Raw genomic sequence first — 22,745 nt, 5'->3', positions numbered from 1 at the left:
TAAGGCTGACATTTTTTGGACAGTAAATCCTCTCATTTTTGAAAAAGCAATGATATAGACTTTAGGACACATCGATCTGGAGGATGAGTCCAAGCTCATCCAGGCTTAAAAACCTTGGAAATAGCACAAGCTGACCTGAGTTGCATTAACTTTTCTGAATTCCTCTATAGGCTCTCAAAAGAAGTGGTTCAAACATAACATGATAGGAAAGCGTTTACAGCTGTCGTCGGGAGCCTCTGCATTGTGTGCTGATGTGGCCCTGCGCCATCCCAGGATGATGAACTCTGGCTCCAGGAGCAAAGACAGAACAGGGAGAAATGGGTTTGGAAAAAAAAACAAAACAAACTTTTCTTACATCACCTTAAGTGCAATACAGTCAGATAGAGAATAATGTGAGTAATAAAGCAAGGATGCAGCTGGCAACAGTGGGTAAAACACCTCTTTCTGCTTAGCACACTTTCATCTATGAATGGGTAAAAGTATGCACGTCCTTGATAACTTCAACACTCAAACCCAGCTGGATTTTAAAAGTCTAACTCACTACAGAAGTGGGTTATTTTACACAAAACCACGACTTGTTTCATATCATAGTTTTCATTTCCTTGGGAGTTGAAGAGTTCAGCAAAAGAGCAGGGCATCAAAACAAAGACTCATCTTGCTTTTTTCCCCTCCTATCTTAGAAGATGGGTGTGCACAATTATTAATAAGCAAGGAAGACAAAAAATGTTTAAAGGACCTGTAAATATGCCTTTCTTCTGTCCCCACTGAGGCTGCTCACGTTCTGAAAATTAGCATAAAAACCCTCAGGATGCCCCAGAGAGAAAGCAGGAGACATCTTTTCTGCTTCTGCTTCTCCTAGGAACAAATCCCACCAGAAACTGACACAAAAAAGAAACCAGAATATGCAGTTATCCTTCTAGTTGAGCTTTCCACAACATGAAATAAAGCTATTTAGCAGCAGGTTACCTTGCAATGCTGCCCCTTCACTTCCTGCAGCCAGGCACCCACAGGTGCCTTAGCCCTGAGAGGGTCTGTGATGGAGCAGGGAATGAGCTCACAGCTCCTGATCTCCCCTCTGTGAGAAAGGGATGTTTGTTCTGACAGTAAGGTAATACTTGTGGGCAACAGTCATCCTAAGAAGGAGTTTGTGCTGGTGGTGTTTGCTCTGGAGTGTCAAGGTTTATCCCTCACTCCTATTTCCCAAGAGACTGAAATTCAGTTTTAGGTCAAACCTTACATGTATGAGCCTGATTTGTGAAGTGGATCTCTCCATGGTTCCAATGTACCACACTTGTTACAGGCAGGAGAGGCAATAAAGCCAAACCCTACATTACATTTTGTTTTCAATTGCAGGCTCTTGAGCAGAGCCAATTAAAGGAATGGTGCTTTATCAGTGATCTGTGCAGACAGGCTGATGTGTTTCACACAAAACTAACAAAAAGCCCACACTGACAAAGACATCTTATCCATTGAAAAAATCACTAATTAATTGATGTGGTAATGACTTATTTTCTACTTCCTATTTTAAAACTTTCTTCTAAAACTACTTTCTATTAAAAAAAAAATAATTATGATGCTAGAAAGGTGTGCTGGTTTTGGCTGTGGTGGAATTATCTTTCTTAATAGTGGCTGGAATAAGGCTGTGTTTTGTTTTTGTGTTGAACACAGGGTTTATAATAGATAATAGATTGAGATTTTCATTTCAGAACAAGTTTACATTCCATACCTATAAAGCTGGACTGAAATAAACATTTTAAAATGATTTTTAAAAGATAACTGTGTTTACATCAGGCAATGCCTCTCCTCTCTCCTGATCAAGTTTGATACTTAATGCTGCATTTTGAAGAAAAGAATACTAAAATGGTGATATTTCCTGCAAAACAGCAAGTCCAGATCTCTTAACTTAACTGCAGTTAAGTTCTGAAGGAGAATAGCTTTAAAAGAGACATGAAGTTTCCCTTATTAACACTCAAAAGCTTCAGCAAAGAAGCTTGCTAAGCATCAATCCACAGCTATGAAAGACCAACAAGGGTGTCTTGATGACTAAGGATGCCACAGAAAGTGTGGATACAGTGGTCTCATGCTTTCCTTCAAATACTTTCTGTCCTTCATTGTCAAAAGCCTTGTCTTTTCATAGTCTTTTCCAGAAGTTAATTCAGAATGAAAGATCAGGCAGGTGTCATTCACGTGAAGCCTTGGTACTTTGTTTAGAACAATTTCTTGCTGTAAGGGCTGAGCAACCAATTTATCTGGAAAACACGCAGGAAGGATCCTTGTCAGATAGAAGGAGCTGGTACCCACCAGGTTTCTCAAGCATTTCACCAAGAACTAATGAATAGAGGCTGACACAGGTATTTTAACAAGAACACCTCAGGTGGTGCTCAGCCTCCTGACTGAGAGGAACAGCATCTTCCATGATTTCCAGGCTCCTACTTGCCTTAGCTCTTCCCACCAAGAATGAGTGCAAGAATAATTCCAGTATGAAGCTGGAACACTTGGAATAAACAAAAAAAGGATCAAGCCCTTCCCTTTCCTTGCCCCACCACCCAGCCCACCCCAACAGATGCTCCTGCACAGGGAAACAGCCATTTAAAATTCAAAACATTGACCAGGCAGCATCAAGGCACTGAGGAAGAAAATGATAAGAAAATGTTTTTATGCTAATAAGGGGAAACTGAAGCCTTCAACAGGTCAGAAAAAAATACCCATTCAGAATCCTGGCTTATCTGCACAGAGAGAAAATTCCGCATGTGAGTCAGTTGCTAAGAAAGCTCTGACTAATGCAGATACAAGTCTGACTTTTTAAGTTGACATTTCTACTTTTCCAGTGGATCATAACTGTCAGGAGAGTTCCCCAGGCAGAGCAGAGGATTGCAGAGCAGAGCTGTTCTGTAGCAGTCTGAGTTGTGGCGTAAGTGCTTTGATGGAATTAGTAATGGTGGTTTAAGAAACAGCCTTGGATTCTATTCCCAGCACTAGCAATTACCACTCCCATAACAGAATCAGAACAAAGGAACAAAATCAGATAGAAACGAGCTGGCAAAGAGCAAATTCCCTTCTGCTGCTGCTTTCACAATGCCATTAAATAACATCTGGCAGTGGGGCAGGGCAGACAACTGGAGACAGGAGCATTTGAAACTGCTGCTACTAGACCAGCCAAGAGCTCAGCTGTACAGAGTCCTTCATGTCTCTTCTACTTTTCTCACAAGATGTGACTGAGATAAACATTTATCCTTCAAGAATTAAAAATTATCAAAAATGTCTCTTATCAACTACATCAGCAGAACATACTGTGCATCTGTAGATGGATTACATATAATTTTGCTAGGTAGCTGGAGGAAAAACAAAAAAAAGTCTTTAAAGATAGCATTTGGCACGGGTTAATCATCTCTTTCATTAAAGAAAGGAATACATACTGAGAACATCTTTCTGCCATCCGATTAAGCAATGAGCCAATACAATTGTAAATCTTCCAGAAATTCCCCATGGTTCAACTCAACAGAGGCAATTCTTTACTTCTCAGACCATATCTCTCATTTTCAGATAAGCATTGCATTAATTGTGTACAAAAACTTTCTATCATGCTGTTAAAAGAAATGGAATGTGACTGTTCTGATCCTCCTTAGCAACCTTTGACAATTAAGAGATTGAATTATTCATATGTATTTTTAATAACATAATAACATTTTTAAAGCTTGCTCACCACTCAATTGCTCAAACAGCACGCAAACCCAAAACTGTTTGATTCCAGTGTAAACAGTGCCACAGTTTCTTTTCTGCTGCTGGAGTGGCTGACACAGCTTACTGTCTCTGTAACTGAGGCAAGAAGGATTTCAGGGTACTCTGCTGACAATCACATGCTATGAATCGATTTGCAAGTCACTGGGAATTTTTCTTCCTTTGAATGAATCTTGCCTGCTCTTATTTTATTATTTACATTTAATATAAGTACTAATTCTCTGCACCCATATCATGTAAGTCTGATCAAGTTTGGTGCATTTTCTGAACATAGTTCAATGCAGACAAGTTTTCACCTCTCTCCTAATAAGCACCACAACCATGGTATTAAAATAGAATGAGACTTGCACTGAGACTCCTGATAATTTAACTTGTGGAAGACACAAATGACACCTGCTTTATTTTTAGGAAAAAAAAAATCTTCTGAAAAAATCTGAAGAATGCCAGGAGAGGAAACATGTCCTGTACAAAGAAAAATAAATAAATACACATGTGCTAAGGCTGTACATTGTATTGTACATTTTATAAACTAAGCTTTTGTTTTGTTTCCTGGAATAAACTAAGTCATGACCAGGTAACTCTTATGGGAAGAACCATCTAGCAAGATGGTTTTGTATTTTTTGCTTCTAAATGCTATTTTAGATAATGAGAAATTCTATTTAAGTTGCTTTGCTTCCATCTAACATACTCTTGAGCTGTCAGTGTAATTGCATGGCATTATTATTCTCTCAGGCTGCTGCTGGACAATAGAGCTACAGATAGAAATAAAATAATAATAGCTTATGACAGGTTACACTTAAAATGTTTGATCAGATTGATCAATGGGCCTTTGCTTCCAAAGCTAAGCTGAGGTTCAAGGAAGGGAAAGATAATGGTTGTTCCAACACTTTGGATGTATCTCAGTGAATTAGAAGGCACTTGGGATGCTGCTCCAAACTTAATACAACTGTCACATACAAGAAATGCTTTTTACCATTTCAGACTCCACAATGGAAATTTTCAGCTGCATTTTTTCTTTCAAAAATTGCTTCTGTTACTGTCTATCCACTTATCTTACATCTTGGTTTTATATTAGATATCAGAAGCCTAATTTTTCTACCCAGTTTTCTAATTATTTTATATTATCTAAACAGCATACGGAAAACTTACTGATATTTGACAATGAGTATATGAATATCAATAATCACCTGTTAGTTACTGTAGATTAACTGTTACAGGAATTTTAATTATTTTATTTTTTATGTCTGTTACCATGAGATTAAACTCTCTGTGCTACTGGTTTGTTGGTTTGTTTTTTTCCTCTTCTCCTTTACACAATTGCCTTTTGGTTTTCTTTGAGTTTCCTCAAGCTCCTTTTACCCAGAGAACATGCCTCTGAAAGTAATCTCATTCAGGTTGATTCAGTTCTCGTTTCAGTTAAATTTAAAGTTATTTTCTTTGGCTCACAGCAGAACATCGCAGAGTCTCTCACTGAGGTATTGAGGATTTTCACCCCATATCAGCAGCTCATCAGCAATTACTTTTCTGCACACAGATCCTTAAAGATCCAGGACACAATGATTTGTTACAATTTCTGTGCTGAAACAATCATGTTCCTTAAATAAGTTTCTACCAGAAAGGGAGAGGAAAGATGAGCACTTCTAATAATGGTAGATCCCATGCTTCCACCTCAGAAATTGAAAGCAGTATTATTTTTAGGCACATCCAGGCACTGGGAAAGCACACATTTATTGCCTTTATTTAAATCTTTGGATATATTAAATCCTCAGTTTGCCTGACCTTAATACTGGGATCCTCCTGTAAGCTACTCATCTGGATTTGAATTGGCTTCCTATCATCTGATGTTAGATTTGGTAAAAATTGTCTTTCATTCATTTCCCACTGCTGATGTAAATTTAAATATGGTACTCTATTTTTGGCAATACAGCAGAATTTCTATTTATGTGATCAGGTGTGAATCTAATACACAGGAGGCATTCAAAAATTTCACCTAGATCTAGTACATACCTTTTACAAATTTGTTTCTGCGGGGATATTATACATATATTTAACACACCCAGTGAAAAGAGACCCTTGCTAAGTGTGCCTTGCTAGCAAGCCTGCTACAGAGATGTTCATCCTCACTGTGTTCCAGCCAGCTCTAACTCGGAGAGGATTTATCTCCCCGAGCCAACAGACTCCCAAACCCCGCTAATTCGACGTTGTGGGGACAGAACATCTCTGGGACGTCTCTACCCTATTTGCTTGAGCAAGATGGAAATGTATCCACAGTCTGGCAAGCCTCCAGCTCCTCAGAGAGGCTGTAATTTCAGAGGGCACAGGTCTGGAGCCCACAGGTACAACTCTGTTATCAAACCGGGTTCTGGGGCGGGTTTGGAATCAATCCAGTTGTCTCAAGCCTAGGCAAGGCAGAGTGGGAATTCTGAATCAGGCTGATAGGAGAGGCTTTTCCTTTTCCATTACTATTTTCCTACCTGGCAGTCAATGTCCTTCAGTCATATCCTTTGGAGTTCTTTTCCATCCACTTGGGTAATTCCCTAAAAATATGTTGTTGAATCGCTCTTCTGAACTACATTTCTCCTTGACCTGCTGTGTTTTTATTCCTCCAGCATTTACTGACTGATAGTTAATCTCCACGTTAACCCTTCTAAAAGCAGCTGGAATGGCAGTGGCTGTACCACCTGCTGTTAGTGTAGGGTTGCTGAGATTATATTGCATTTCATTTCAGTTCCTGTTTCAAAGTCAGCTTTTGATTGACTGCTTCCAGCACCACTACCCAGAGTGGCGCAGAATCTTAAATTTTAAATGTGTTAAGCTACATCCATGTCTGTAAGCCATCCTAAAAAATGTTCTTTTCAGCTGATCTAATTTTCTCGGAGAAACCCTGTGGAATCTGGACAGACCTGTCTGCAAGATCTCAGCTAGCTCAGATGTCTCCTCATGGCACTGTGCCACGCAGATACTGTCATGTTTTCAGGGGTTTCTGCTTTGCCCTTGGAAGAGTTTTGTCCTCCAGATGCAAAGTCATGTCTACGCTTGTGGTGTGGATTTTTTCTTATTCCTTTATCCAACATCACACATTTGTGTCTGGGGAATATGTGAATGTTCCATGATTGTCTTTCCCTTTTAATCGTAAATATTCTTACGCTTTTATCCTAATGCTATTAATTTATATACTGATACGCTCTTTCTAAATATTTGCACTTTGACATTTTCCAATGCTGCAGTTTTCCTCAGAGAAGCATAATTTTCACAAGAGCTGCAAATATCAGTTATCCTTAGGAAAGTCAGTTCTTTCTGCTCTCTGTTGAGTTTTCTTGGGTTTAACAATCACTTATATGACCAAACATTCAGGTTCTGGCCTGTCTGGTGACTCTCATTCCTATGACTCTGCTGTACTGAATACACTGTGATATAACAATCAGCACTCTTGCCTCTCACCTAGTTCCTCCAACAAAATAACCTTCACCTTCCCTAAGGAATGCTGCTCACTTTGTTCCTGATTAATAACAAAATGCCTTTTTTCTGCCTACCTTCACGTTTCTTACGATGCGCAACGCTGAGCTCCACTGCTCCTGGTCTACCGCTCCCCATCGCGAGTGTCTCGTCCTTCTCTGCACTCAAATCGTCCCTCGCTATCATTTGCTCTAAGAGTTGTCTGAAAAAACCCCAGTGGGTTCAGAATTTAATGTAACAGCCCCATTCTCTTCAGAAATCCCAGGAAGTCTGGCTCACCCACGTAAACAACTGGGGCAGAGAGGGCAGATACACGAGATTTCTCTTTGCACCTCTTTTCAACTTTGCCGCCCCCACCTCCCAAAAAAAAAAGAATTCTCACTTGTAAAAGATTCTTTGCCATTTAAAACAAAAATAGCCAGCAGCCTGAGTATCATGAAACTTCATTACAGAGTAATCTTAGCAGTGTCATCACAACTACTGCTTCAATTCATCATATTCCAATGTATCAGCTTCATTCTCCATTTAGCTTAAGTGCTGGTAAACTCAATTTCTGCATATACCCACACTTCAGCACAATATAATGCAAACTCCTACACTTTCTAACCATCTCTACAATACGGCCATTTACTCCCTTAATTCTGCTAAGAAATGGAAAAATAAATTCTGTAAGTGGGAGTAGTTCTACTAATTTATTGCAATGAAATAATATTCTAATGCATTGTAATACATTTTTAAAATGTACTTTTCATATTCATGCAGGCAATAACTGTCAAGATATTTTAACAGACTCCTGGTCCCTTTTATCATGTTATCTTTTCTAAAGATGCATGAACACAAGCACTCCAGGTTTCCAAAGTGGCAACCTGTTTTGAAACCACGGGGTTTAAGGTTAAAGTGAGACACTTGATCCCAAAAGCTCTAAGACAGCTTCTTTCCTTCCCTGGAGCAATAAGGAACTACCATCCAAAATGATTTAAGCTTGTTTCCTACCCATGACCCAGAGGGAAGCTGTACTGGGTTTGGTAGGGATGGAATGAATGCTCTTCATAGCAGCCCGTATGGTGCTGTGTTTTAGGTTTGTGACCTAAACAGTGTGAAAAACAAATCAGTGCAATGAATAATGCTGAGCAGTGTCAAGGCCTTCTCTGTTTCTCACTCTTCACCCACAGTGAGAAGGCTGGGGGTGGCCAAGAGGCTGGGAAGGTACACAGCCAGGACTGCTGGCCCAATCTGACCATGGAATATTTTATAAAATACAAAAATAAAAACCTTGGGAGTTGTTTTCCTTAAAGAGGGATTGCTTGGAGACTGGCTGGTGCATCACACTGTTGATGGGATAGAGTGAGTGACTGCCTTTCCATTACCTGGAAATTTTTATTCCTATTTCCTTCACTTATTAAACTCCCTTAACCTTGATCTGTAAATTTTTCTTGGTTTGCCCTTCTGATTTTCTCCCCCACCCCCTTTCAGGGGAGTGAGTGAGAGCAAGAACCCATTAGTAAGGAACAAAATTGCAGCTGAATAACTTAACCCAGGTTATCTGTCCCTGTATGTCATACTGTGGGTCTCCAGGAAAGATAAGAGCTGGCCAGACAGCTACTGATATTTGTCTGGCAGATTTGTGAAATCAACACATCTGACTGACAGAAAAATGAACTCAACTACATACCTTGGAAGGACTGCTCCAAAAGATCTTTATGGAAAGCTCATGAAAATCATATTTCTACCTCATACAAGTTTTTGTTAAATGCTAGAAGCTTCCTAAATATTATAAAGCATTTAGAAACTATTGCTATTCAGGTCAGGGAGAAAAAAAAGAAGATAAAATAAAATCCTGTCCTTCTGTATAACTTCTCCCAAACTTACCTGGCTGTAAAATAATCCTTCAATAATTATCTGTATAGTTTTCTTGCATTTTTCCCATTGGTTCTCATGCTACTTCATAGCTCGACTACAAGGTATTCTCTGCTTGAAAGGGTCTATTAAACCCTAGGTAACAGTGAATCTCTAATTTATATGTGTACCCTAGGATGGGGTTAAGCTTGGTCATCATCTCCTGTCTGATACCATCTCCACTCAATTATGTAACAGGAAACAGAGCATGTGAAGGTGGAGACGTAAGTCCATTCATCACTGCTACTCGATTTCACATTACCTAAATGCTAATGCTCTCCGTCCTCCCAACAATACAGCTTGTCTGCCTCCCTGTCTTGCATAAATAATTTAAACCGTGTATGTTCTACTTTCTACAGCAAAAAGAAATTATTTTCCTTGGTTCTCTGACTCATGTTTTATACAAGCTTATTCCTTTCGTCTACACGCTCACCTACATCTTAAATTCAACTGCTTACTAGAATCATTACATGTTGACAAGAGGGAAGTTCACCATTTCTCCCCAGTCAGAAATATCCTCAAATTATTTTTGTAACTCACAAGTACCTCTGCTTGTTTATGCAGATTAGAATCCGAGGCCGAATCACCAGAGAACGGTGTAGATTTGGTTTATACGTAAATTCAATAGCCGAAGCCTGACTGCCACAAAACAAGTCAAAGGATAAATACAGCTAACTGAGATGGAGTTCTGTATCCGTAACATCAAAAAGACAGGATTTTCCTACCTGAAAGGACCAGCCTTTTGGATGGCAAATCAATCACCGTTTTAGTGTTAGAGCAAAAAAATTCTCTGCACTAATGAATCCTTCTAAACTGACACACAAGACACTGGAATTAAAATCCCGTGCCTTGCACACAGTGAATTTCAGTCTCCCTCTACATATCTTTCTATTGAGAAAGAAAAAGGTCAGGAGTTGTTTTCATGGAGCTGATAGCACAGCTGGCCATCCCAAGAGCCGCGATGGTTTGATTAGAGACATGGCCTAAACTCTCTAAACTCACTCCAACTCGATATTGCCACCCCTGAGAGGGAGCAAATGCTGAACCTCCTGGGCTGCTGCTGTCCCCAAACAAGTCCCCACCCGAGGCACTGTGCCTATCAGGGAAGCTCTGGAGAGCTTTGCAAGAGCAGTGCCCTCTCCCAGCCCGTGCCTCGTGCACCGCTATCTCTGAAAGCCTTCGAGATTATAGGGAGCTACGTAAATGCCAAGCACTCTTACACGTGAAAAATCAAAGGTCATCTAAAGAAACATATTCTGCTGCTGAGGGATGAATAATTCTGAGGCTGGAAGATCCTTTCTAATTTTTCAGTAAGACATGAAAGTGCTATTACTTGATAAAAGCATAGGGGACATGTACCAACCTATGATTAGCATCAGGCACATGTCTCATCAAAATCTGCGTCGGTTTGCGGCAAACTTATCATGGTCAGTGTCAACACACTCTTGTTTTACCATCAGCAGACCTGCAAACCTCCCTGTTAAGGTGGAGAGCTGGTATTTTACACTTGCACTTGCCTGACTGAGCAGAACTGTTAGGTATGTACACACCAGGTCCAGATTCTCTTCCTTTTGATAGCCCGATTACACAAATTTATACTGAGGAGATTAAACACCTTTGATATCCACAGCCATTGTTCAGTTGTACACTCCTCCTTTATAACTCAATATCCTGCTCCATATTTATCTATATTCCCTGCTGAATGGGAATATGAGAAGATGGCTGCTATACTAAGTTGCATAAAGGTTCTTTTCAGTCTTCTCTTTATCAAATATCTCTGTGTTTCCATGCTATGACCTTTTTCTTATAGCTCTGCATTCATATTTATGTCTCTCTGCATTTATTGCCCTCTCAAAATCCTTAAGAAGTGGCACCAGGGAAGATAAACTAAAATAACCTATATTAATTTAAAATAATATCTGCCAGTTCTACACTGTTGCACATTGTGCTTCTTCCAAAGGCAGCTATGCAATTATAGGTACTTGGGTGCATAAAGTGATACAGAGGTTTCTATGGCAATTATTCATTTTAATTGAAAATTGTGTAGGGAAAGACTCATTTCAAGTGCAGCACACAATTTGCATTTGTTTCCAGAGAATCTGAGTTTCCTTAGGGTGAGTTGTGAATTCCTATTTTCGGGAAGACACAATCTTTAAAATTCTCTTGGGAGAGCAAGGGGTGGGAGACCAAGGTAAGGTTGTTAAGCTTATTAACATTTAGAAGCATGTATCCACTTATTCAGTACAGTATTTTTTACTGTCTGGTAAAGATTTAATGTTTTAAATGAAAGAGAAAGAATTAAAAATATAATTTATACACATTGCTCTTGAATCTCTGAGGTAGAAGAACCAGAAAAAGACAGAAGTGCCAAAAAGGACAGCAAGGAGACAGGTCATCAGTGAGACCAAGTCCACCAGATCAAACATTTCTATTTTCATACATTTTAGCTACTCTGTGTTAGAGTAATAATGAAGACAAAGTTATTTTGGATCTTAATATATTTTAGACTGTCAAAGAAAGCTTTGAAGGGAAGCAACAGTTCCACCTTGGTTAGATAATAAAATAATAAAGCTATAACTTAATTTCCTGTAGGAGAATAAGACTTCTTTCTCCTCCATATTCCCATCACCACAATGAATCAAACCTATTTTAGGCCTACATTTACAACAAAAACAAAGTAGATGTACTGCAAGTGATGAAGACCTAGAAAAAAGCTCTGAATTGTGTTTTCACATTCTCTAAATTCAGTGTTACCTTTTCTGAAACAAGGCTCTCCTGATTTTTTTGTCTATATCATTTTAAGGCTGTATAGGCCAAGTGCCAGAAATGTCCCAAGTTAAAAATAGTTCTTGTCTCCTTCATAAATAATAAATAAATATTAAACTGATATGAAGGTTGGGGGGTGGAAGTGTTCTTTACCAGCCACACAATCCTCCTAATTGAGAAAAACCTGGCCTTAGAAAGAGGTGGCCAAAGCAGTATGTGAGGGAAAGACAAAGAGTAATTTTAATAATGTGGTTTTGGTATTAGTGTGTCTGGCTCATTGCCCTTCTGTACTTTGGAATATCTAGAACAGAAAAGGAAGGCTGACTCCTAACTTCAATGTCAATGATTGCATCACAGCTCAGAAGAATGCAAAATTACATTAATGTGATTTTCATTACATATATATCATCATTTTTTAATAAACTGGAGACTAATAATTAACCCCTTGTGGAAAGGCACTGGAATTTGAAGGGCACATCTCTTCCAGGTGACTGATTCTTTTTTCCTTTTTCATAAGAAGTTCTATTTTGGTCAGAAAATGGCTTTGCAAGACAGGGGAACCAACTTGCTTGAGAAAGAAGCATGAGAACAGAAGGGGACACACCAAGGAGAATGCAGCAGGGGAGAGCTTTGCACTGCATGGACAATTTCCTCTATTTTTGGCACATGTCCTGCCATATGGTGGTGGTCCTAAGGTCAGTGGTTGGACTTGATGATCTTAAAGGCCTTTTCTAACCTTAATTATTATATATATCAACAGCTCTCACCTCCCTCATATTCTGCTGGACTCTCAGTCCTCTTTTGACACTTACATGTTTTCCTTCATTTCACTATCTGACTCTCTCATAATTATTAAAACATATAGCTATCAAAAAAAATAAAGGTTTCTTGAATTTGTTTCAATGAAAGAAATGCATTCTCACTCTTACACATACCATTCGCATAAATAGAAAATAACCTGTTGAGGGGAATTAAAGTTCAAAGTAGGAAAATTTGATTTATTTATTTCTGAACATGGCAACACCCAGATTTACTCAGCTCTGATGGATATAAAAGGCTGCTGGTCTTGCTGCTGGTCCAACTTCTGTTTCCTACACAGGACATAACTCTATAGCTACTCAAGCTTCCATTAATTTTCAGGGATTGAGAAACACAGCCATTTAAAAGCAATGCCCATGGTGTTGGAAGGATAAGTAAGACCTGGAGGTTGGTTTTGGCTAACAATAAGAGACAGGTTTGAATAGACTCTGGCAGAGGCACTGCTGTCAATAAATTAAATGCAATAACTGGTTCTAGCAGAAATCTGCTTTTTTATAGCCAAATTGTATGCCTGGCTGGGAGAAGTGGGAAACGAGGAGAGAAAAAAAGGGGAAGCCTTTAAAGTTTCACTTGCCATCATTTCCTGACAAAACCACTAATAAATATCTCTCTCTCCACTTTGGCCCAATAATGCAAGCATCAAAAGCATGCAAAGGAAATATCTTTTTTACTTATAGGAAGCCATACATATACAAACAGGAAAAATTGCCAGTGAAAGCTGTAACTTCACTTTCAGAAGTGGCAGAACACTTTCCATGCAGGAATTGGATGTACTGCTCATTCCCCTCAGTGTACTTGAGACTGGAAATATCACACAGAGTGCAAACTGCTGCTAACATAAGAGTTAATATCTCCAGCTAAAGGATGCAAAGTTTTCCTTCACCACATGAAGACATTTTCATGTGTAATAGATGCAGAGTAATTCCTCCATAAAATTAATCATCAAATACTCCTTCAAGTCTTGGGACAAGCTAAAAGTTCAATAAAGACTGCGGTCCCTTAAATTTACACACTTATTTCCTGTGGGGAATATAAATTGCTTCTAGTACTTACTACTCTGCATGCAATTCAGATTCTGTTGCTTTAATTAATTACATTAAAGGGTAATACAATCTTCAATTATTTATTGTAAAAGTAGAGATTTTGCTAAAGCACACAGAAAATTCAATTCACACCAAAATGGCTACAATGCTGAAATTAATGTATTTGCAGTCCTCACACGTCTTTCTCAGCATCCTTTAAAATGCCATTTATTCTATAAAAGATATAGATTTTCTGAGTATTGATGTATCAACAGACAAGGTCTCTCTGCTTTTAGTTTTGCAGACATTACTTACCCACCCCAAATCACTAATGATTACAGCTGAAATAAAGGGGTGCATGCGGGCAAAGGTGACAGCACAGGACTGACAGCTGGAAAGTTTGCACCTCATAAACCTCTCATCTTCAATCCTACATTCAAAAGGTACTTATGATTTCAAAGAAATTGCAAATCAAATGATTACACGCTACAGGAAATTAGATAAAAGAGAAAGGAACCACTTCAACACCATCAAGAGATTCTATTCAGCTATTATATTAATAGGAAAAAAAACATATTTTGATTGCAGCTTCTGCAGGTATAAAATGATAGGTTTTAGATTCTCTTTTATTGAAGTGCACAGATCCACAAAGCCTACAAGGTGTTTTAAACTCTTGTAATCATTCAGCAAAGCATTTGGACAGCAGTTCTTTAATTTTGAGCAGAGTAATAACTGCACTTGTTAAAATATGTTCTAGAGTATGTAGCACCTTTCAAAAGAAATTCAAGCACCAGAATTAAGTATAACTGTTGAACTTTTGTACCACTGAAATCAACACCAAAGCTTTTACATTTTTTAAAGCCAAGTAATGAATTTATTACTCCTCATTTTAATTTCTTTACAGAATCTACTGCAATCTTTATGTTAATGCTCTATTATGTAAAATGCAATGCTTATTCAGTTCAAAATGATGTCTATAAATATGTACCACTGTAAAATAATGTCCACGTCTTTGTAAGGAATGGATATTTTCTGGTCCTTTTTTTCTTCTCTAATTTAACTAAAATGTAAAATATCTGTGCATGTAAACATTGGAAAAATCAGGACACAAAATCCAAGCATTTTTATTAGCTGTTAAGAACAGCTACCACAGCAACTGTGCATTGCAGCAACAACCAGACTGCTGTACACTAGTGGCAAACTGTGGGATTACGTATTTAAATGTAAAAATATACAGAATTTATGTTTAGGCATACTCACTAATAAAAACGAGTCACAGGTTTTATGGGCCACTGCTTCTCTTTCCACTCATAAATGCTCTTCCAAGATGTTTTTGCAGCAATGTTTTCCAAATTATTTTACAATGCGCCTTTCTTTCAAATCCTATTATTTTTATTTAATAATTTAAATATAATATAATGGGCAAGACAGAATTTCAATGCACACCAGTAAATAAATAAATAAACAAACAAACAAATAAAATTATTATTATTATTATTATTATTAATAATAATCATAATAATACTAATAATACTAATAATACTAATACTAATAATAATACTAATACTAATAATACTAATAATGATAATAATAATTTTTTTTAATGGAAGACATCTATTTCTAAAATATATTGGAAATACATTCACATCAGAATATTAAAGAGAAATGGTTTTAAACATTTATTTCTTCTAAAAACCAGTGCAGAAGCTTGAGTTCAGAAACAACTTACCTTTTTTGTCATCGAAGTACAGTGTCTGTTGAGCTGGATTTGACCACTGGAGGGAGGTGTTATCATTTTGATCGACCCTGCAGGTCAAATTTGCTGTTCCCCCTTCAACAACTGTGACGTTCTGTGTGAGTGGGAACTGCCCTTGGCTGCCTGAGGAGGGAGGGAAGGGATGCAGAAAGGAAAAGAATAAGAGAAAAAAAAAAAGAAAATAATTAAATGGAAGGATTGAGTTTATTGCAGTAGCTTCCCACAAATGATAGACCCGGAATTCAAAGTGATCTAGTCTGACCAAAGAAAGGTAGTACAATAAATTTTTAAAAACTACATTTATAATCTATTCCCTGTATCTGAGAAACAGCTAGATGAATTCAGAAATAAGTGTTTTCCCTCTCTTTTTCCCCCCTCTGTAAGTCATACTATTTTGTTCCAAAGAAATACTCTGCAGTTTTGTCTCCTCAAACATATCAAAGACAACTCAGCACAGGCAATGCAGTTAAACCATTGCTGAAAACATCACTGAAAGCAGAACATAAAAATCCACAGAGTTTTTAGCACAGAGGGATGGGGCAACCTTGACTCCTTGTTTCTTTTTTATACATTTTAAAAGCCTCTCAGGGTGATGCTTTCTGTGTCAGGCTTGGAAAGTTGTTGGAGAGCAAACGTAGTGTGAATCTAACACTTGATGCATGTGCTGTTGGGGGAATATAACCTGATCTCATATGAAAATGGAAGGGATGATGTAGTAGGTCGCTTTCACATCTGTGATTCTATCCCAGAGCATTATGAATCACATTAAGTGCTTGCTGAAAAGTCACTGGGAAGGTTTCCAAATGCCTCTACAGAATGCAGGAGCAGCAGCAGTCAGGTTCTCGAGTCAGAGGCATTTCCAGAGGCACAGGAAGGCTACAGTGTTTACGTAGTGTGAGGATAGCACACCCCTTGTCAAACAGCACAACACATTCTGACAAACAGGACTGCAAGAGGGGAGTACAGAAAAAACATGGAAGTGTTTTTTAACATGGGTGGGGAAAGAAAAAAAATCTTCAACAATAAGCAAGACACATCACTGAACATATGATTATCATCTGGGAGATATATTATATTTAAGGGTACACTGCAAAAGAAAGAAAACCTAATACTCCAAATGAAATATAAGCTTCTTTCTTCTCCTCCTTTTATACAGGTTCTATTAAAAGAAGCACTGAAGAGTAAGTAGAGGTGCTTGCATAAGAAGTATAATGCCAAGATTGACACTAAAGTGGGATGTGTCAGAAATTAAAAACCTCTCTACAGTCCTACAGGAGGGAACGAGCTCACAGACATGTCACAAGCACATCAAGGAAATAATATATACAATATCCATTAATGATACAACACAGAATCACAAATCCAGCATAAAACCTTCAGAGAAACATCCTATTTTAGTGGCTCTCATCAGACTTGTTCCCAACTAAGTTAAACCGAGGCATGTCTTCTATACAAAAGCATAATATGAAAATCTATTCTCTAGAATACAGGTTTGCAGATGACCAGAGTAAGGAAGTATTAAATAAAAGGTTAAAAGCTGAAATTCTATTTGACCTCCTGATATTGTCAAAACATATTTCTAGCCAGATTTTGATTTCCCTATGTAAAATAATCCCAATGGCCTTAGACATGGAACAAAATCACCCACATCAGTGAAATAAATAAATTTTCACCAAATTGCAGAGCTGAATAACTGGTATAATTTTTCTATAAATATCAACTACAGCTGTCTAAAGATCAAGATTTACCATGAACTGGTATTTACTCTAAGAGGGTATTTACTATCAACAGGATAACAGATATAGTAAATTAAAAAGAAGGAATACTAAAAATACCATAGCTAATTTAAATGCTGCAAATAATAAATGCCAAAATTCTCATGACATCCTCTGCATCTGACACTTCATTAATCAAACCCTGCTTCTTGAAAACCACACATTGAGAAATATATGATGAGACAAAAATCATAAACAAGGATAGAAATAAAAAAAATAGAAGAAAACCAGAAAAGATTTGTCATTTCCTTCCATTTCTCCTCTTTCAATTCCAATGTGTCAAGGAACCTCAAGATACTGCATAAATTGCTTATCATTTAAATTAGAATTTTTTAAATACAGAAAAATGCACACAGCCTGTTATTACTTCCACAAAATTACAAGGCGCTTACCAAAGAAATAACCTTCTAAAGTATGATCTGTGAATGGGAGCCTATGTGGGCTGGAAAACTTTTTGCCTACAAGAAGCATTAGCCAGAACCTAGTGCCAGGGATTGGCACAGTGAAATCTGGCACTTCCATTAAAGCACTGGAATGGGTGGTAGTTTAATAAAGAACCTGCTGTAATGATTTAGGACCTGATTATCACAGTCTAGGAGATCTCCCCATAATTACCCTGTATTCTGTGTCTGATATTACAGCTCTTATCATGAAGGTGTCAGTGTACATGCACTCCATCATTTATTAAGGATTGCCAAGTTACAGACTCATCTCTGGTAAGGAACTAAACTATTCTGATCAACCATATAAATGGAAACTATAACCTGAATAGGTCAGAAGAATTTTCTTTCCTCTGGCCACCCTAGTGGCTGCTGATGATTTGGAAACAAGAATTAATTTAGAATATAAAAATAAGACAAAAACACTCATCTCTTGCCAACAGAGAATCTTTAAGGTTCTGGGGAAGACGCACAGAGCTTCAGGGGAAGTTTGGACTGGAGAAAAGGTACGGGGAAAATGAGAGAAGATTTAATATGGAAAGCAGCCTGAGTAGAGAGAAGGGAGCCTTTGCAGGACAAAGAAAAAAGCAAGTCCAAATGAATGGGTACTGCACACCTCTGAATGAAGGCAAAAATTATTAGCAAGTGATGGGAAAACTAAGACAAAGAAAAGCTTACGGGATTTATTTTACTGTTTGCATCTAACTTGGGATACTGAAGTAGGGCTGGAGAATGGGAGAAGGTTGTAAAGCCCTATATGAAACAGGTGAACACTAAAGAAAGCATCAGGACCTGAATCATTTACACTGCAGTAGAAGTGCCAAATAAATGGTTTATGCCACTAAAGATTCCTTCTGGTTCTTGAGGGTCTGACAATATTTTGTGGGAGAGGCCTCATTTCTGTTAATGTCCTCTAACAAAAGCATTCCACCTTCACTTAACAAGTCCAGTAATGGGAAGTTTAGTGGCCTCTTCAGTAACTTATTTCGGAGAGCAACAGTCATCATTGTTCAAACAAAACCACAAAATTTACTCCTGCTCTGAATTTGTCTCACTGTAGCACCCAGCTTCCACTGCCTCTTGTACCTTTTCCCCTGCTCTGAAGAGCCCTCTCTTATCAAATTTCTCTTGTAGGCACTTAGAGACTGTGATCATATCACCCGTTAACCTTCTTTTTGATAATCTAAATAAATTGAGCTCCTAAGTCTATCTGCAGAAATCACATTTTTCTAATCCTTTAATTAGTCTGTGGCTCTTCTCTGTGCCCTCTGCCATGTGTCCTTTCAGAAGTGTGCAGCCCAGACCTGGAAGCCCTGCAGTCACAGAAGGCAGAAATACAAAGGTGATGCCACTTCTCTGCCAGTTTTTGGTATTCTTGTTTGCACACTTACAAGAGTCCCTTAAAAGGACCAGGGTCAGACCCAGGTGTGACTGAAGGCTCACCATGGGGCTGGCATTTTTCCTCAGACATCCTTCCAGTCCTCCTCCTGTAGCTCCTGTTTATACATCCCTATATTTCACTGCACTGAACACATTTAGGTAAGTTCAGTACAATTTATTTCCTACTTTCCTATTAACTGAGGTGATTGACAGGTATAATTGAGATAATGATTATGACTCAGATGCTGACCATCCTACAGACAGGGCTACCCGTTCAGCCTACTTGCTTTCCTCCCAACAAAAGGCTGGGAATAAATGACATTTCTAACCTCCACCAGCAGGTCAAGTCAGTCAAACACAGTCAAACACACACACACACACATGTGTGTATATATATGTATCCACTACAATACATAAAATTACATTCTGTTCCAAAATCAAATCTAGAGGGAGGACAAATTATTTTACTGACTGTATGGAGTACACTAATCAAGAGTTAAAAAAGGAAAAAATAATACTGATGGGCCACATTATTAACTCCCTTGCATCTGAAAAGGAAAACATTACAAGGTTATGCAAAGGTAAATTACAACAAGCAATGATGTTACTGAAGAAAGGCGGCTGCATCAAGACATCATTGCCATCATGTAGTATCCCAGCCCCTCTCCTCAGTTTAGAAGCTTTGTTAGCAACATTATTTCAACTTTTTGGACTAGATGGAGCTATGGTTAAGAATATTCTACCACAGTTTGTTCCTGCAATGCTTTGTGGAGGACCAAGGCTCATATCTCATTAGCCACAAGCTGTTTCCTGTCAAGAAAGACTTTTATTTTCTTCTTTTTCCCACCCAGAAATCATGGCTAAACTGTTTTTACATATAACAGTGATTTTTATCTCAGTATGTAACAAGTCTGTGTAGAATAATTATCATTATTTGGTCCAGTTTGTAATCATTCATCATGTGAGCTCATCTCATGGTTTTTTGCTTATGTTTGGGTTAGGTTTTTTGCTTGATTTTGTGGCTTTGCTTTTGGTTTTTGTTTTGTTGGGGGGGGTGATTTTTTTTTTTTTTTTTTTTTTTTTACTTTTTGCAATTACAATGTAAGCTCTTTAATGAGTTCAACACTTCCACTTGATGCTTAGGTGATACATTCTAATCAATTTACCAGGCTAATTATAAATGTGATTGGGTGGCCGTAAGCACTGAGAAAACATAATCTTCTCTTTACTTTTGTTTCTGCAAAGGTCTCTTTTTGTAAAGTAAACAGTTATGTCACCAATTAAGAGCATTTCATAGTATCAGTGCAGCAAGCTTTCCCTACTACTGTCACTGAGTATCAGAAAACCACAAAAATAAATGGTTTTGGGTAGAGGGGATGGTCTGGAAAGGAGCTGAGAGGGACAACAGTGAATTATCAATGTTTTGCCACACTGGCTCTACATTTGAGAGCCTGGCTGACCATCATCCCCACAAGATAAATTAAGTTTATCAGCATGTAAGAGGGGAAAAAGTAGGGTCAACAGTTCTGTAGCAGAGATTTATCATTTTCAGTCTTGCATGGAACCACAAAGCCATGGGCTTTTTATTTGATACCTCCGAAGCATGGTGTCAACCAAAACCAGAGCCCATCAAAATGCTAAGGTTTAGCAAAGGAAATAAACAAAAACCAAACAAACTTGAGCAAATTATTTTTCAAAACAGTCTGATTTTGAATATTGGTTTTAACAGAACCAGACCCTAAAAACAAAGCAAATATTTGGGTGAGAGGGCAAGCAGCTTACTACTTCAAATAGCAGCTGGCATCTGTAGGGAGACTATATAAATTCTGGCCTTCTTTCTTAGTAAAGAAACTAAAACATTAGGAAAAAAAAAAAAAGCCATTATGATGAAATATCTAATAAACTGAATCACTTTCCTGGCTTTCTCACTTAATTTATATATGAAATAATGCAAACATCTCTCCAAGGAGACGAAGTGTTATTAGCTTGTCTTTACCTAATTTAAAGAGCAATGATATTGTGAGCTGCATTTCAGCAGGCACAAACAGAGATCTGCATTACTGTGCCACTGTGGGCTTCCTCTGACTTTGCAATGGGAATGAATCTGCTTCTCTGTTTTGTCAGCATGGCTAGCAGATTGGAGGTTAGGATAGAAGGAAATTCTGAAGGAAGAAGCTACACAAGTTGTTGCCTCTACTATTTTTAAAAATTTTTAATTTTTTAATTAATTAAGTCTTAAGAGTGTGGTAAAAATATCAATGACAGATTAAAAAGGACAGTTTAACTCTTGCTTTTTTCTTATTTATTTATTATTTATTTTTATATATTATATAAATAATTAATTTTATATAAGTTGTTATTATTATTATTTATGACCTGCTTTGCTTTATTCTAAAAGAAAATACAGCAATGTGCCTGCATGTTAAACTGCATTTGCACAGCATTTTTAAAGAAGAAAAATATTTCCTGAGCAGTATTTGATACACAGAGTCCATGATTGGATTCACCTTTTTGAACTTGCTGTTTTAAATAGCAGTAATTTAGTCCCATATCTGGATGGTAAATACTTTTTGAGTTTATTCCCAGAGAGAATATCCTGTAAATAGTTTGCTCACTGAAGAAACTTAATTTAAAAAAAGGAAACAAACCAACCAAACCAAATTGTGTCCTCTAATAACTGTTACATACTCCAGTAACAAAAACTCTTGCAGAGAACACTGGAATTAATGACAATACTGCAGAAACTTACTACAAGAATGACAGGTTTAGGAGAGAGAGAAGAAATAATGCAGAGGATAACTGTTAACCCCAGACTGTGCATTCAAGGTCACTGAGCCTTTTTAAATGTTTCAGCAATACTAAAATAATGCAAAGGCAAGGACAAGAGTGCACCAGCACAGCCTCTGATTTCAGACTATGGAATTTATGTCTGACAGCAAAAATACAAAAGGAAGAAGCCTCTTCTTCCTTCCTTCACTCCATGTGTTTCAGGTGTATCTTCCCAAACCAACAGCTAACTCAAAATACAATTTTTTTGGACTATATTACAGTTAAAGATATTGCATATATAAATTGGAAAAAAAAACAAAACATATTGAAGTAAAATTATTCCACAAAGATAAACAGGAAAAAGTATGAGAGAGACAATAGGGAAAAAGAAAAAAAATAAAAAAAAATAAAAAGGAGGTACAAACAGTGCTGTTTCCTAGGAACCTTGCATAAGTGACTATTTTTTACTCTTTTCAGGCTATCACCATGGTATTACTTGCTTGTGAATGGAGAAGAGTGCCCAGTGATTTTATTCAGTTATTATTTATTGAAAGGCATTTTCTTCCACCACTCTGAATTCCTGAGGAAGTTACAAATCCAAACATAATTGAAGTGAACCTCATCTTCCCAAAAAAGTTGTAACAAACTGATGAATTTTCTGGTTCTCATAGTTGTAAATATGGCTCAGAGTTTTGTGTCGCTTGTCACTTTAAAGTATTATTCTCAATTCTTTGTGCCTTAACAAATTGAAAAGTCCTTTTTCTATAAAAGCAAGACAGCATCCAGTTCTAACATGAACAGTGAGGAATTGGAAACTTTAATTTCTTTGAGGATCTGGGTCTCATTGTCACCATATTTCAATTCCTAATCTGTGATATATAGCAAAGGTACCTTTGCTAATCTCCCAGTTATTCAGAAGGCCAACCAC

General features: G+C 37.6%; 1 protein-coding gene across 3 annotated transcripts in view; it reads right to left on the bottom strand.

Annotated features, from left to right (window-relative positions):
* CADM2 (cell adhesion molecule 2) overlaps nt 1–22,745 on the bottom strand; it is a 579,337-nt gene that overhangs the window by 148,298 nt on the left and 408,294 nt on the right. For all 3 annotated transcript variants that reach the window (XM_086883564.1, XM_086883566.1, XM_086883565.1), the window contains one exon: nt 15,427–15,576. In XM_086883564.1, coding sequence (XP_086739690.1) covers nt 15,427–15,576 — 150 coding nt within the window. The remainder of the gene's footprint in view (nt 1–15,426; nt 15,577–22,745) is intronic.

Source organism: Cyanistes caeruleus, chromosome 3 (assembly GCF_971803275.1).
Source record: "Cyanistes caeruleus chromosome 3, bCyaCae1.hap1.1, whole genome shotgun sequence".
Classification (NCBI taxonomy): Eukaryota; Metazoa; Chordata; class Aves; order Passeriformes; family Paridae; genus Cyanistes; species Cyanistes caeruleus.
This window is presented reverse-complemented; position numbering and strand designations above follow the sequence as displayed.